This window comes from Pan troglodytes, chromosome 20 (genome assembly GCF_028858775.2).
Source record: "Pan troglodytes isolate AG18354 chromosome 20, NHGRI_mPanTro3-v2.0_pri, whole genome shotgun sequence".
Lineage (NCBI taxonomy): Eukaryota > Metazoa > Chordata > Mammalia > Primates > Hominidae > Pan > Pan troglodytes.
The window spans coordinates 7,249,955-7,264,258 of NC_072418.2; the positions used below are offsets into that span (position 1 = coordinate 7,249,955).

Below are 14,304 nucleotides of genomic sequence, written 5' to 3' on the forward strand. Positions count from 1 at the left end.
CTTTTTGTTTTTGTTTTTGTTTTTTTTTTTGAGATGGAGTCTCACTTTGTCACCCAGGCTGGAGTGCAGTGGTGCGATCTCGGCTTACTGCAAGCTCCGCCTCCCGTGTTCATGCCATTCTCCTGCCTCAGCTTCCCGAGTAGCTGGGACTACAGGCGTCCGCCACAAATGCCTGGCTAATTTTTTGTATTTTTAGTAGAGACAGGGTTTCATCATGTTAGCCAGGATGGTCTCGATCTCCTGACCTCGTGATCCGCCCACCTTGGCCTCCCAAAGTGCTGGGATTACAGGTGTGAACCACCGCACCCAGCCAATTTTTGTTATTTTTAGTAGAGACAGGGTTTCACCATCTTGGCCAGGCTGATCTTGAACTCCTGACCTCATGATCCACCCGCCTCGCTTGGCCTCCCAAAGTGCTGGGATTACAGGCATGAGCTACCACGCCTGGCTGACATTTCTCTTTATGCCTGCATCTCCCCCATTGGATGGGAAGTCCCTCCAGGGTGAGACATTGTCTAAGTGAACTTTGTGCCCACCAATGTCTGCGTGACCCAGGCAGGATCTGGCTCAGCCAGGAGTGGGGGTGGGGGGTGGAATCAATAAAAGTTTGTTGAATGACTTAATGATCTCTGAGAATGTATCATTTTGCAAAAGGGAAACTGAGGCCCTTTGCACTCTAAGAATTATTCCTGGCACCTGATTTGCACATGGCCTGGTGCCTGAGAGGGAGGGACATTGAATCATAGGAGGGGCTAGGAAGTACCCATTCTCTAGCCTGGCAGGCCTTATTTGTTGTCTTGGCTGTATCTTGCATTATTTTATGTGATAGCTTTTGTGGGCATTGGCCTCTTATTTCCCTAAGTCAAGCTCGTCCAACCCCTGACCCACGGGCCACATGTGGCCCAGGATGGAATATGGCTCAACACAAATTTGTAAACTTTCTTTTTTTTTTTTTTTGAGACAGAGTCTTGCTCAGTCGCCCAGGCTGGAGTGCAGTGGTGTGATCTCGGCTCACTGCAAGCTCTGCCTCCCGGGTTCACGCCATTCTCCTGCCTCAGCCTCCCGAGTAGCTAGGACTACAGGCACGTGCCACCATGCCCGGCTAATTTTTTTTTGTATTTTTAGTAGAGATGGGGTTTCACCATGTTAGCCAGGATGGTCTCCATCTCCTGACCTCGTGATCCACCCGCCTCAGCCTCCCAAAGTGCTGGGATTACAGGTGTGAGCCACAGCACCCGGCCACAAATTTGTAAAGTTTCTTAAAACATTATGAGATTTTTTTGCAATTTTTTTTTTTTAGCTCATCAGGTATTGTTAGTGTATTTTATTATTTATTTATTTATTTATTTTTGAGATGGAGTTTTGCTCTTGTTGCCTAGGCTGGAGTGCAGTGGTGCAATCTCAGCTCACTGTAACCTCCGCCTCCTGGGTTCAAGCAATTCTTCTGCCTCTGCCTCCCGAGTAGCTGGGATTATAGGCACGTGCCACCACATCCGGCTAATTTTTGTATTTTTAGTAGAGACGGGGTTTCACCGTGTTAGCCAGGCTAGTCTTGATCTCCTGACCTCAGTGATCCGCCTGCCTTGGCCTCCCAAAGTTCTGGGATTACAGGCGTGAACCACTGTGCCCGGCCAGTGTTAGTGTATTTTATGTGTGGCCCAAGACAATTATTCTTCCAATGTGGCCCAGGGAAGCCAAAAGATTGGACACCCCTGCTCTAAGTGACTTGTGAGCTTTTTTTCTGAGACGCCTGGAATAGTTTGTTACTCATGTTTTTAAATGATTAACTTGAGCAATTATTACTATTTTTTGAGACAGAGTCTCCTTCTGTCACCCAGGCTAGAGTGCAGTGGCGCAAGCATGGCTCACTGTAGCCTTGATCTTCTGGGCTCAAGAGGTCCTCCTGCATCAGTGTCCTGAGTAGCTGGGACTACAGGTGCACACCACCATGCCTGGCTAATTTATTTTTATTTTTTGTAGAGAAGGGTTCTCGCTACGTTGCCCAAGCTGGTCTCAAACTCCCGGGCGCAAGAGATCAGCCTTCCTCGGCCTCTCAAAGTGCTGGGATTGCAGGTGTGAGCCACTGCACCCAGCTGGACAATTAACCTGAGCTAATTTGAAAAATTTTGATGTTCTCAAGATGACTAGGGAACTGGAGCCCTCAATCAACAGTCCTCAGTATCTTTTCTGCAGGGAGGGCTAGATACCTCCCCTGTGACACTTAACTTTCATTATCCAAGGTGCTTAGGCTGTGCCCCTCACCACGTGTACATGAAGAATGCATGCCCAGCCAATCACAGTGGCTCATGCCTGTAATCCCAGCACTTTGGGAGGTCCAGGCGGGCAGATCACCTAAGGTCAGGAGTTTGAGACCAGCCTGGCCAACGTGGTGAAACCCCATCTCTACTAAAAATACAAAAATTAGCCGGACATGGTGGTGTGGACCTCTAGTTCCTGCTACTGGGGAGGCTGAGGCAGAAGAATTGCTTGAACCCAGGAGGCGGAGGTTGCGGAGAGCCAAGATCATACCACTGCACTGCAGGCTGGGCACCAAAGCAAGACTCCATCTCAAAAAGAAAAAGAAAAAAAGAAAAAGAAAAAGAAAAATGTATTCCCTCTTTCAGCCACGTTGAGTTTTCACAACAGCGCTACAAACAGATGATGTGTTCTGATAGAAGTAGGCTAGGTTCCTGCAGCAGGTGCTGTCATTTTGGAAGAGCTCAAGCCGTCTCACACCCTCAGGTGGGCCTGCTCATACCTGTGGTGTGGGTTCTACCTGGCTGATGGCTGAGGGTCTAGAATTGTGTGCAGTAGCGTTGATCGTGTACTGAGGTTGCAAACAGTGGACAGCACCATCTGGACATCATGGATTAGAATGCAGGAGCTTCCCAAGGCTGCTATGACAAAGGACCACAAACTCAGTGGCTGCAAACCACACATTTATTTATTTGTTGATAGAGCCTTGCTCTGTCACCCAGGTGGGAGTACACTGGCTCGATCTTGGCTCTCTGCAACCTCCGTCTCCTGGGTTCAAGTGATTCTCCTGCCTCAATCTCCTGAGTAGCTGGGATTATAGGCACACACCACCCTGCCCAGCTAATTTTTTTTTTGAGACACAGTCTTGCTCTGTTGTCCAGGCTGAAGTGCAGTGGCACGATCTCTGCTCACTGGAACCTCCGCTTCCCGGGTTCAAGCAATTCTCTGCCTCAGCTTCCCGAGTAGCTGGGATTACAGGCGCCGGCCACCACACCTGGCTAATTTTTGTATTTTTAGTAGAGATGGGGTTTCACCATGTTGACCAGTCTAGTCTGGCGACTCCTGACCTCCAGTTATCTGCCTGCCTCGGCCTCCCAAAGTACTGGGATTACAGGTGTGAGCCACCACGCCCGGCCCACACATTTATCATCTTACAGTTTGGGAGGTCAGAAGTCTGAAATAAATTTTAGGGGCAGGGCGGGTTCTAGGAGTCTTTCTTGCTTTTTCTAGCCACCAGAGGCTGCCCATCTTCCTTGCCTCTTGGCCTGATCTTTTTTTTTTTTTTTTTTTGAGACTGAGTTTTGCTTTTGTTGCCCAGGCTGGAGTGCAATGGCACGATCTTGGCTCACTACAACCTCTGCCTCCTGGGTTCAAGCGATTCTCCTGCCTCAGCCTCCCGAGTAGCTGGGATTACAGGCATGTGCCACCACGCCAGGCTAATTTTGTGTTTTTAGTAGAAACGGGGTTTCTCCATGTTAGTCAGGCTGGTCTCGAACTCCTGACCTCAGGTGATCTGCCTGCCTCGGCCTCCCAAAGTGCTGGGATTACAGGTGTGAGCCAACGCGCCCGGCCCTTGGCCTGATCATTGTAAAGCCTGCTTCCACTTTCCCATCTCCTTTGACTTTGGCCTTTTTGGATCCCTTTTTCACTTATTAGGACCTTTTAAGGACATTGTGCCCACCTGGATCACCCAGGAGACGCTCCCCAACTCAAAATCATTAACTGAATCACACCTGCAAAGTTGCAAAGTCCTTTTAGCTGTGTAAGGCACTGTATTCACAGATCCTGGGGGCAAGGATGAGGGGGTCTAGAGACGCATATCTTCGGGGGCCATGATCTGTCTCCTGTATTAGGGACATAGCAGAAGTCCCACTGACCAGATAGAGGAGACTTAATAGAGTGACGAAGAAACTGTAAAAAGCTAAGTGGGAGCTCAACGTTTTTCTGCTCACAGCTCTCAAGGGAAAGACCAAAGTCCTCCCCGGTGGCCTTCAAGGTATTATATATCACCCCTCTGACCTCAACTCCCCCTCCCCTTTGCTCAGTGGGCCCCAACCACACCAGCCCCTTCCTGCTCCCTGGACACCTCTAAGCCTTTTCCGGCCTCTGGGTTTGACTTTCCCTCCTAGACCCATCTGTCCTTGGAGTCTCATCTCCGATTCCAGCTCAAATGTCATCTTCTCTGAGAGGCCCACCGCAGTGGCCCCAGTGAGAGAGTATCCGCTCTCCCCGCCTCCCACCACGTGGCTGCTGGTCACTCTCCTATAAGGAATCATCTGAAATTATCTGCTTTAGTTATTCATTTCTTGCCTGTCTCTCCCAGATAGGAATTTTCCCTCCCTGAGACCACCAACTGGGTCTGCCATGTACACCGCTGGGTTCTGCAGCTCTGAGCAACCTGTCCGGCTGCTTTGTAGGTGCCCAGCACATGTCACTCCTGTGCCCGCCAGGACTGGTCAGAGTGGAACACACAGGGCGGAGGGGGCAGGGCAGCCCTGCCCGCCTGGACAGCCTGGAGAAGGCGGGAAAACGAGGCGGGAAAAGACAGCAAACAAGCCCTGCGGGTGGGTAGAGTGGGGAGCCCTGGCAGGCCCTGACGCCAGGCAGTGGGGCTTGGGGCTATCAGGCGAGCCATCAGGGTGCAGGTGGTCTCCTAGGGGCTCCCCACATTCCCTCGCAGTATTTACACATTGATTCCGGCCTTCTTAGACCTACTGGTCAATGCGTGCGAGTGGGGGGCTGCGAACGGACTTGGACTTAAGAGTTCAGGGGGTCTGTACCCTGGGGGTCCCCAAGGCTCCTGGGGGGGTCCACGTGCGGGGGGTGACCAGGCCCTGCCACGCAGCCCCTTTGCACGCTGGGCGCGCCCAGCAGAGCGCGCAGGGCTGGGCGGAGCCGTGGCCCGCTAGGCGGAGGCGCCGTGGACAGAGGCGGGGGCGCCCCCCACCCTCTTTCTCGCTTCCCGCCACTGCGTCGGCCAATCAGGAGGCAGGCGCCCGCCCCCGGCACGGCCTCCTGCTGCCCCGCAACTCCCAAATGCCGAGTTTTCGCGGGAAAAAAATCAGAGCAGCTGGCAGCGCGGCGGGCAGCGTTTGCCGAGCGGGCGCTCCGGGTCGCACGCAAGTCCGCGCGGGGTCCGGGCCACGCACGCGGTTTCATCGCCATCCCCAGCCGGGCCAGGCGCGCAGGCAGACAAGCTGTTCGCGGCGACCGGAGAGGTGAGCGGGCGGGCCGGGTCGGGGTGCCAGCCCGGGCCGGGCGCACGGGACTCGGGAACTTTGCAAAACTTTCCCGCGCGGCCAGCCCGGGCGCACGCGTGTCCCGCACTCTGTCCCGGGATCCAGGGCCTCCCCTTCCACCTAACCCTCGGGAATCGTTCCCCGGCACACACCCGGCTGGAGCCGGGACCAGCGCTGCGTCCCCGGAGCCCGGCGGGGGGTCGAGCGCGCCGGGTGGGGGAGGGCCCGGCGAGCCGCCGGGGAGGATGTCAGGCTCCGCGCCTGCGCGCGGGGCGCCCCGCGATTCAATTGTCGCGCCCGAGCCCGATTTCGCGCGCCCTGAGTTCCCCGGGCGCATCTGGGCCAATGGGGAGCGAGCGGGGCGGGGCGGCCGGGTGCTGCAGAGCCAATAAGAGGCGGCTCAAGTGAAGGGGGGCGGGACTTGACGAGCGGGGGCCCCCTCTGTAGTCCCAGCGGCGGGGGTGGGCGTGGGCTCGCTGGCGCGACCCGCGCGGGCCGGTGGGAGTGCGGGAGGGACGCCGAGGGTCCAGGGTTTGGAGGGGCGCGAGCTGCCGGGGGTTGGAGGTCGAGGTGAGTCGCGGGGCGCGCGCGCTCGCGGATGGCCGGGACGGGGCGGCCGGTTACCATGGCCACCGCGGGGCGGGCCCGGTCGCGCACGCGCGCGGGGGGGGGGCCGGCAAGGAGGGGGGGCGTGGGCACCGAGGGGTCCCGGGGTCCGCGGATCTCGGGTGGGGTTTTTCCCTCTCAGTAGCACTTGGTTGAGTTCCCCCGGGACTTCTGAAGTTCCGGCCCGCGCTGGACTTCTGGGATTCCCTCTTCCGTAAATAGGAATCCGAGGAATGAATGAATCAATGAATGAATGAATAAACAAACCAACTCGGCCACTTGGCCCGGGCCTCCTTTCTCCTCTGGTCGTGGGGAAGGAGGGATGGGTTGGACCTTCTGCTTTTCTTTCAATTCCCTCTTTTCATTCTCCTTCCTCGTCAATCTTCAACACTTGGCTAGTCGTTAATGCCTTAAGTCCTTAATTTGCTGTGTCTGGCCCTGGCCGGGGTCTGGCTGTACAGGAGGACTGGAAGGGCATCCTGGGAGTTTCCTGGTGTCCACAGGCCGGACAAAAGCAACCCCGACTCCTTAGAGCATGGCATGGCTCAGAGGTGCTGGTAAAACTGATGGGGGTTTTTGCTGTCCCTCCCCTCAGCGCCGACACCATGTGGATCCAGGTTCGGACCATGGACGGGAGGCAGACCCACACGGTGGACTCGCTGTCCAGGCTGACCAAGGTGGAGGAGCTGAGGCGGAAGATCCAGGAGCTGTTCCACGTGGAGCCAGGCCTGCAGAGGCTGTTCTACAGGGGCAAACAGGTATACCCGCCGCCAGCACCTTTGTTCTATGCCTGGTCCAGGCCCCGCGCCTCTGCAGCCACCAGCCGATACTTTCTCCCTCCCACCTCCCCCCCCAACAACCTCGTCCGGTCCCACTTCACCTCTCCCGGAAGGAGAAGTCCACAGAAACCTCAAATGCCTGCGAGAGGAAGGAACAAAGGGAGGACTCACAGATTGACACGCTGGGCTGGCGGCTGGCCCTTGAATCTATAGGGTCTGGGCTTTTAAACTTCTTTTTTCAAAGCTCCGCCTCAAAATAATGGCTAGAGAAAGAAGTTTTGGAGGTGGCCGATGGAAGGCTGAGGAATTTTCGAGAAAGGGCCCAGGACCATCTGGTAGCTAGGACGGAGGGGACCAGGTTTTCTTTTTTAAACATCCACCACCAATTGCTCTCAGCCTGTACCGGTTAAGCATCAGGCCCTGAGAGTGTTTTTTTCTAAAAATTTGGATTAGCTTATTCAGAGTCTGGAGATGGCGCTTGCTAATCAGGAATTTCCGCCACCCTGAGCCTGCTGTGCTGCGGCTGCTGCTGACCTGGGGCGTGTGGTCCCCGAGGGGTCCACCGGCCCTCGTCTCTTTCTCTGTTCTGTCTCCAGCCCCTCGTTGCATTTAAAATGTCCCCCTTTGATTTCATAGCTGCCACGTTTGGGGCGCTCCCTCCATTGGCACCTGGGGGTGGAGGTGCTACTTTGGTTGGTGTTTTTGTGGGGGACTGTGGGACCTACTGTGAGTGGGGTTTCCCGGCAGGATGAGACAGTGTGATCGAAGGTGTAGGTCCCATCTGCTGGAGTTGGTTGGACCGTGGGGACGGGCGTAGACTACTGGAACTGGATTAAAAGTCGTCAGTTGAGCTGCGTGTACCCCACTGTGTTGTTGTTGGATTTTGAACCGGGTACTGCTGCCATCTGGTGTCTAGGTTGGAAAATAAACACTGCGCCCGGCCAGGGGTTTTTGGGGGCTGGGAGGATCATGCCTGCTCACTCCAGATGAGACCTGATGATTAATTTCTCTGGCTTGCATGCCATAGGAGACCTTCATTAGCCCTCTTCCCGTAAGAGACGTGATGACTTGAGTCTTAAGAATCTGAGTTAACCCGCCCTGCCCCGGGAGGAGGCGATCTGGAGAACTTGGGGAGTTGACGGTGCAAGCCGCGTGCGTGCAGAGAAGAGGCAGGGCCGGGCTCGACAGAGGAGCTCCGCCTGGCACTCTCTTCCTCCCTCCTCCTATGATGCGTGCTCCCTTTGTGGCATCCAAACTGATTTTGATTTGCCACTCAGCCTATTGGGTCAGCACAGAAGGCTTCATTTCACAGAGTTTCTGAAGCCTGCAAGGACCTTCTAAGTTCACAGCGTAGGTCAATGGCGGGTTGGACTCTCATGCTCCCAAGTTCAGGAGAGGAGATAATGCTGAGTATCCACTCTATGCCAGCCACCGAGCTAGCATTTTAACTTTTGCATTTCAACCATGCAGGAATGGGAAAACACCTAGACACACCTGCCATGTAGATTTCACCATCGGTATTCTGACTTATTAGGTTTATCTTGAAGCGCTCTGTCTTTCTCTCTGCCCGCCAATCCATCTTTTTGGGATGCATTTCAAAGTAAGTTGCAGACACCAGTCCACCTTTCCCTTATTACTGCAGCACACCGTCAGTAACTAGAGCTCAGTATTTGTTTTTGGTTCTGTTTTCATTGATTTTTTTGTTGTTGTTGTTCCTATTTGAGACAGGATCTCACTCTGCCCAGGCTGTGTTGCAGTGGCACGATCACAGCTCACTATAGCCTCAGCTTCCTGGGCTCAAGCAATCCTCCAGCCTCAGCCTCCCAAGTAGCTAGGACTATAGGCATGCACAACCATGCCTGGCTAGTTTTTGTATCTTTTGTAGAGATGGGGTCTTATTATATTGCCCAGGGTGGTCTCCTGGGCTCAAGTGACCCTCCTGCCTTGGCCTCTCAAAGTTTTGGGGTTACAGGCGTGAGCTACAGTGCCTGACCTAAAAACTTTGTCTATAGTGAAACAGATGTTAAACAGACTGAATAATTTTGACAAATGTCTACATCCATGCAACCCAAAACCCCTATCTCCCCTCATTTGTAACATAATACTTGAGTCATACAATAGTGTCTGTCACATTTCTAAGTTTAGTGTGACAATGACAGGAACACTTATGTTAATTAGACATGTACATTGTGCTTTTTTTTTTTTTTTTTGAGATGGAGTTTCATTCTTGTTGCCCAGGCTGGAGTGCAGTGGCTCGATCTGGGCTCACTGCAACCTTCACCTCCCAAGTTCAAGCGATCCTCCTGCCTTAGCCTCCCAAGTAGCTGGGATTACAGTCACCCACCACCACACCTGATTAATTTTTTGTATTTTTAGTAGAGACGGAGTTTCACCATGTTGGCCAGGCTGGTCTTGAACTCCTGACCTCAGGTGATCCACCTACCTCCGTCTCCCAAAGTGCTGGGATTACAGGTGTGAACCACTGCACCCAGCCAGGTACATTGTGCTTTTAATTGTCAGGATGTCGGCAGTGATGACACCTGGCCCTAGCCCTGCCGGAACTCACCCAGACTGAACAGGGAGCTGGGATTGGAACCTGGGATTTTGGTTTCTGAGACTGGGCTCTCAACACTGAATTTCGTCTCCCAGGTCAGCTCTGGTAGTTATGAAAAGATTCAGTGTTCCTGTGTAACCTTCATAACCGCCTCTTAGTTCCCTTACCCTGTGGCTGTTTCCCATGTAGTAGCTTTTTTTTTTTTTTTTTTGAGACAGTTTCGCTTTTATTGCCCAAGGTGGAGTGCAATTGTGTGATCTCGGCTTACCTCAACCTCCACCTCCTGGGTTCCAGCGATTCTTCTGCCTCAGCCTCCCTAGTAGCTGGGATTACAGGTGTGTGCCACCATGCGCGGCTAATTTTTTTTGTATTTTTAGTAGAGATGGGGTTTCTCCATGTTGGTCAGGCTGGTCTCGAACTCCCGACCTCAGGTGATTCACACCCCCCTCCCCCACCTTGGCCTCCCAAAGTGCTGGGATTCGAGGCCTGAACCGTCGCATCCGGCCCCCATGCAGTAGCTTTTAAGAGATCGTGTCGTTGCTTCTGTCTTCCGGGCCACAGAGAGGTGATGCAGTTTCCCCACTTGCATGGCTGGGAAAGTGAGCTGGCAGCAGGGAGGTTTGGACAGTGGCGGGAAGGCGGGACAGAGGCACACAGCAGCACCTCCCAGAGCGTGAAGTCTGCAGGCACCCAGGCTAACGTGATAGAAAGCAACACAGTTCCCGGTGGGCACAAATGGGCCATTGTCCTTATAGAATGTTCTAGAGTGTTCACAGTCTTTTTTTTTTTCCCTGTTTAAAGAAACCTGGCCTAGCAGCCCAAGGTCTGCAGTGAAGTTGATGGAGACCCCAGAGCAGAACAGAGTTGGGTCTGTCTCGGAATATGGATGATCTCGTGGTGGTCTCACTTGGGCTGAATAGGGTGACAGTGATGTCGCTTGATGGGCAGGAACGCAGGGAGCTGATCGAGGGCAGAGACTTTGGGCAGACGGCCCAGCCTAGGCAACGGGAGAGGCATCTGCGGCCCACACCCCTCAATCTTTTTTTTTTTTGGCTGCACATCAAAATAACAATAGCTGTCTTTTGCGGCACCTTTAACCTGCTCGGGTACAACACTCTGCGCTGTACATAATCTTTTCAGCATCCCTGGCCCGCGACTCGCCAGCTCCCACATCATCTTATTTTAGACAGGGCTAATACCCACCATGCTGCAGCGCAGGGCGAATTCAATGAGGTTGTGGATTTGAAGGGCGGAGTGAGCCCTGTGCCAGGCTCACAATGAAAGCGAAATCAATCTCTCAGCACGGGGCCTGTCCCGCTCTGCACTGTGGATGTTTGGGGCCAGGTCATCCTCTGGCTGGGACCGTCCTGGGCACTGCAGGGTGCGGAGCAGCGTCCCTGGCCTCCACCCACTCCATGCCAGAGCATCCTGCCCTACCAGTCATGACAACCACAAATATTCCCAGAGACTTCCATGCCTCAAAGGCAGGATTAAGGTCAGTCTGATGCCTCAGTTGAAATGGTGGCCCAGGAATGGCCTTTCAAGGGTCACTTGTCACAGTGATGCCTCAGGTGTCCCCACTGGACGGCCCCCTTGCAGAGACCTGCCCTTCTGTCTGCGGGAGGGAGGGTCCCCACCACCAGCTCCCACCCACTGCGGCATCCCTCCCCCAGGAGGGCTCCCTGGTAGAGGGCGCGGCCTCTGTTAGGATGACTCACCACTGTTGTGGCCCCGAAGCAGCTGTAGACAATCTGTAAACGGGTGGGCGTGGCTTTGTTCCAATAAAACTTGATTTATAAAAACAGGTATGGCCGGGCCCAGTGGCTCATGATTGTAATCCCGGCGCTTTGGGAGGCCAAGGCAGGCGGATCACCTGAGGTCAGGAGTTCTAGAACAGCGTGCCAACATGGTGAAACCCCGTCTCTACTAAAAATACAAAAATTAGCCAGACGTGGTGGCGCATGTCTGTAGTTCCACTTAGGAGGCTGAGGCAGGAGAATCGCTTGAACCTGGGAGGTGGGAGGTTGCAGTGAGCTGAGATCCCACCACTGCACTCCAGCCTGGGCGACAGAGCAAGACTCCGTCTCAAAAAAAAAGCAAAACAAAAAACAAAACCAAAACAAAAGAGGTGCAGGCCAGAATTGTCCCCGTGGACATAGTTGGTCAATTAGATTGCATACTTTAATCCAGCCTCAGTTGGTGTGTCTGGGTTTTCTGGCTAGGAAGAATGCTGCTGTGGAATGTGCTGGAACAGATCCTTAGGTGCGCTGTGTTGGAGTCTTTCCAGGTCAGGGGTTCTCAAACGGATTTCAGGACCCTTTACATCATCCAGAATGATCCAATAGCCCCAGGAGCCTGTGTCTGTGTGGATTATGTCTGCCGGCTGTTAGTGTGTTAGAAGTTGAGGCCAGGCATGGTAGCTCACATCTGTAATCCCAGCACTTTGGGAGGCTGAGGTGAGGATCCCTTGAGGTTGGGAGTTTGAGACCAGCCTGGGCCATGTAGCAAGACCCCGTCTCTACAAAAAATGAAAATTAGCCGGGCGTGGTGGCGCATGCCTGTAGTCCTAGCTACTCGGGAGGCCAAGGTGGGAAGATCACTTGAGCCTGAAAGGTTGAGGCTGCAGTGAACCAAGATTGTACCACTGCATTCCAGCCTGGGAGACAGAGCGAGACTTTGTCTCAAAAAAAAAAAAAAAAAAAAAAACCAAATAAATTGAAAGCTGAGAAATTCAGAGCACAAGAAGACAAGCGCGCCCCCTCTTTTAGCTGTCAACATGGCGGAGCCGTCCCTGGTGACGCAGCCTCCAAAGGCCTCCCTGTGCCCTCCTGAGACCGCAAGAGGGAAAGTGGCAGCGACAGTGATCGTGGTGTCTTTGTGGCGGTCGTGTTGACCTCACTGACCCCCGAAGTGCCGCTCTAGGGTCTGTCCTCAGCGGTGACCCGGCCGGGTCGAAGGGCAGAGTTCCGCGGTCACTAGCCCTCCACCCGTCCTGTGTGCTGGGATGCCCTCGCGGCGCCGTCCACGCCACCGCCGCCCCCTTCTTGTGGGTTCTGTCTCCTCCGTGTCTAGGATCCTCCTGCATCAGTTTTTCCTTTCTCCCTTCTCTCCCTCCGTCTGTCTTGCCCGCACCTGAGGTTGTCGCAGAGGCGCTGAGACGGGCCAGCAGGAGCTGTGGCTGCCCCTCAGGAAGGCAGAGCAGTTTCTCACTTCCTTCCCCCCAGGTCCCGTCAGGCCCCTGCAGGCACTCTCTCTTCCGGCTGGAGGTCCCTCCTGATCGAGGCTTACACGGTCTTTGCTGAGCTCCTAAACGTCTGGTTTCTATCCCTAAAGTTGGAGAACCACCGCTCCCCAAACCCGGTGGCATTATCTGCCCTGCTGTGCCGCTAGGCAGCGTTCGGCACCCTGAAAGAGAGCCCCTGAATGTGGCACGAGGGGTAGGAAGTGGGCAGCTCGGTGGGGGGGGGGGGGGGGGAGGGTGCGGTGAGCTTTTAGTCTTAAGTTTTCGGTTTTTTTTTTTTCTTTTTTATAGAGATGGGGTCTCACTTTTTTCACCAGGCTGGTCTTGAACCCCTGGCCTCAAGTGATCCTCCCATCTTGACTTCCCAAAGTACTGGGTTTACAGGCATGAGCCACCACACTCGGCCCTTTGTCTAAGTTTTCAAAAGGAATCAGCAAACTTAGTTATCAAGTTGTATTTGTATTTATCTGGACACTTTTCTTTTTCTTTTTTTTTTTTTTTTGCCTTTAAGGGAGACAGGGTCCACAAGGCCGGGCGTGGTGGCTCACGCCTGTAATCCCAGCACTTTGGGAGGCTGAGACAGGCGGATCACGAGGTCAAGAGATCGAGACCATCCTGGCCAACATGGTGAAACCCCATCTTTACTAAAGATACAAAAATTAGCTGGGGATGGTGGTGCACGTCTGTAGTCCCAGCTACTTGGGAGGCTGATGCAGGAGAACTGCTGGAACCCAGGAGGTGGAGGTTGCGGTGAGCCGCGATCACGCCACTGCACTCCAGCTTGGCAACAGAGTGAGACTCTGTCTCAAAAAAAAAAAAAAAAAAAAAGAGACAAGGTCTTGCTGTCGCCCAGGCTGGAGTGCAGCGGCGTGATCATGGCTCACTGCAACCTCTGTTTTCCAGGCTCAAGCAATCCTCCTACTTCAGCCTCCCGAGTAGCTGGGATTGCAGGTGCCTGCCACCACACCCAATATTTAAATTTTTATTAATTGAAAAAACTTTTTTGCAGAGACAGGGTCTTGCCTGGTATCAAACTCCTGGGCTCAAGTGATCCTTCTGCCTCGGCCTTCTGAGTAGTTGGGACTACAAGCATGAGCTATTGGGCCTGGCCTAGCTTTTATACAATGCCCATGTTACAAAATTCCAAATGTCCAAAAAGCAAGGAGAATATCTTCCACTCTGCCTTGACCTTCAGTTTCCCCTCTGTAGTAACCTGTCTGCTTCCAGAAGTGCTTGAACATGTGTGCGTTTGCTATGGGTTTTTTTTTTTTGTTTGTTTTGTTTTGTTTTTGAGATGGAGTCTCACTCTGTTGCCCAAGCTGGAGTGCAGTGGCGTGATCTTGGCTCACTGCAACCTCCACCTCCCAGGTTCAAGTGATTCTCCTGCCTCAGCCTCCCAAGTAGCTGGGGTTGCAGGTGCACACCACCACGTCCGGCTAATTTTTTTGTATTTTTAGTAGAGACGAGGTTTCACCACGTTGGCCAGGTTGGTCTCAAACTCCTGACCTCAGGTGATCCACCCACCTTGGCCTCCCAAAATGCTGGGATTACAAGTATGAGTCACTGTGCCTGGCCTGTTTTTTTTTTTTTTTTTTTTGAGACAGAGTCTTGCTCTGTCGCCAGGCTGGA

General features: G+C 53.7%; 1 protein-coding gene across 4 annotated transcripts in view; it reads left to right on the forward strand.

Annotated features, from left to right (window-relative positions):
• The first annotated feature begins 4,802 nt into the window (after positions 1 to 4,802).
• The window catches only part of UHRF1 (ubiquitin like with PHD and ring finger domains 1), a 53,161-nt gene continuing 43,659 nt past the window's right edge, over positions 4,803 to 14,304 (forward strand). Inside the window, exons 1-2 of one of the 4 annotated variants that reach the window (XM_001139916.7) lie at positions 4,803 to 5,474; positions 6,697 to 6,859. In XM_001139916.7, the coding sequence (XP_001139916.3) occupies positions 4,978 to 5,474; positions 6,697 to 6,859 (660 nt within the window). In that variant the 5' untranslated portion in view covers positions 4,803 to 4,977. Of the gene's footprint in view, positions 5,475 to 5,882; positions 6,066 to 6,696; positions 6,860 to 12,436; positions 12,872 to 14,304 lie in introns of those variants that run through there. The other 3 variants (XM_016934744.4, XM_001139745.6, XM_016934745.4) reach the window with 3 other exon arrangements.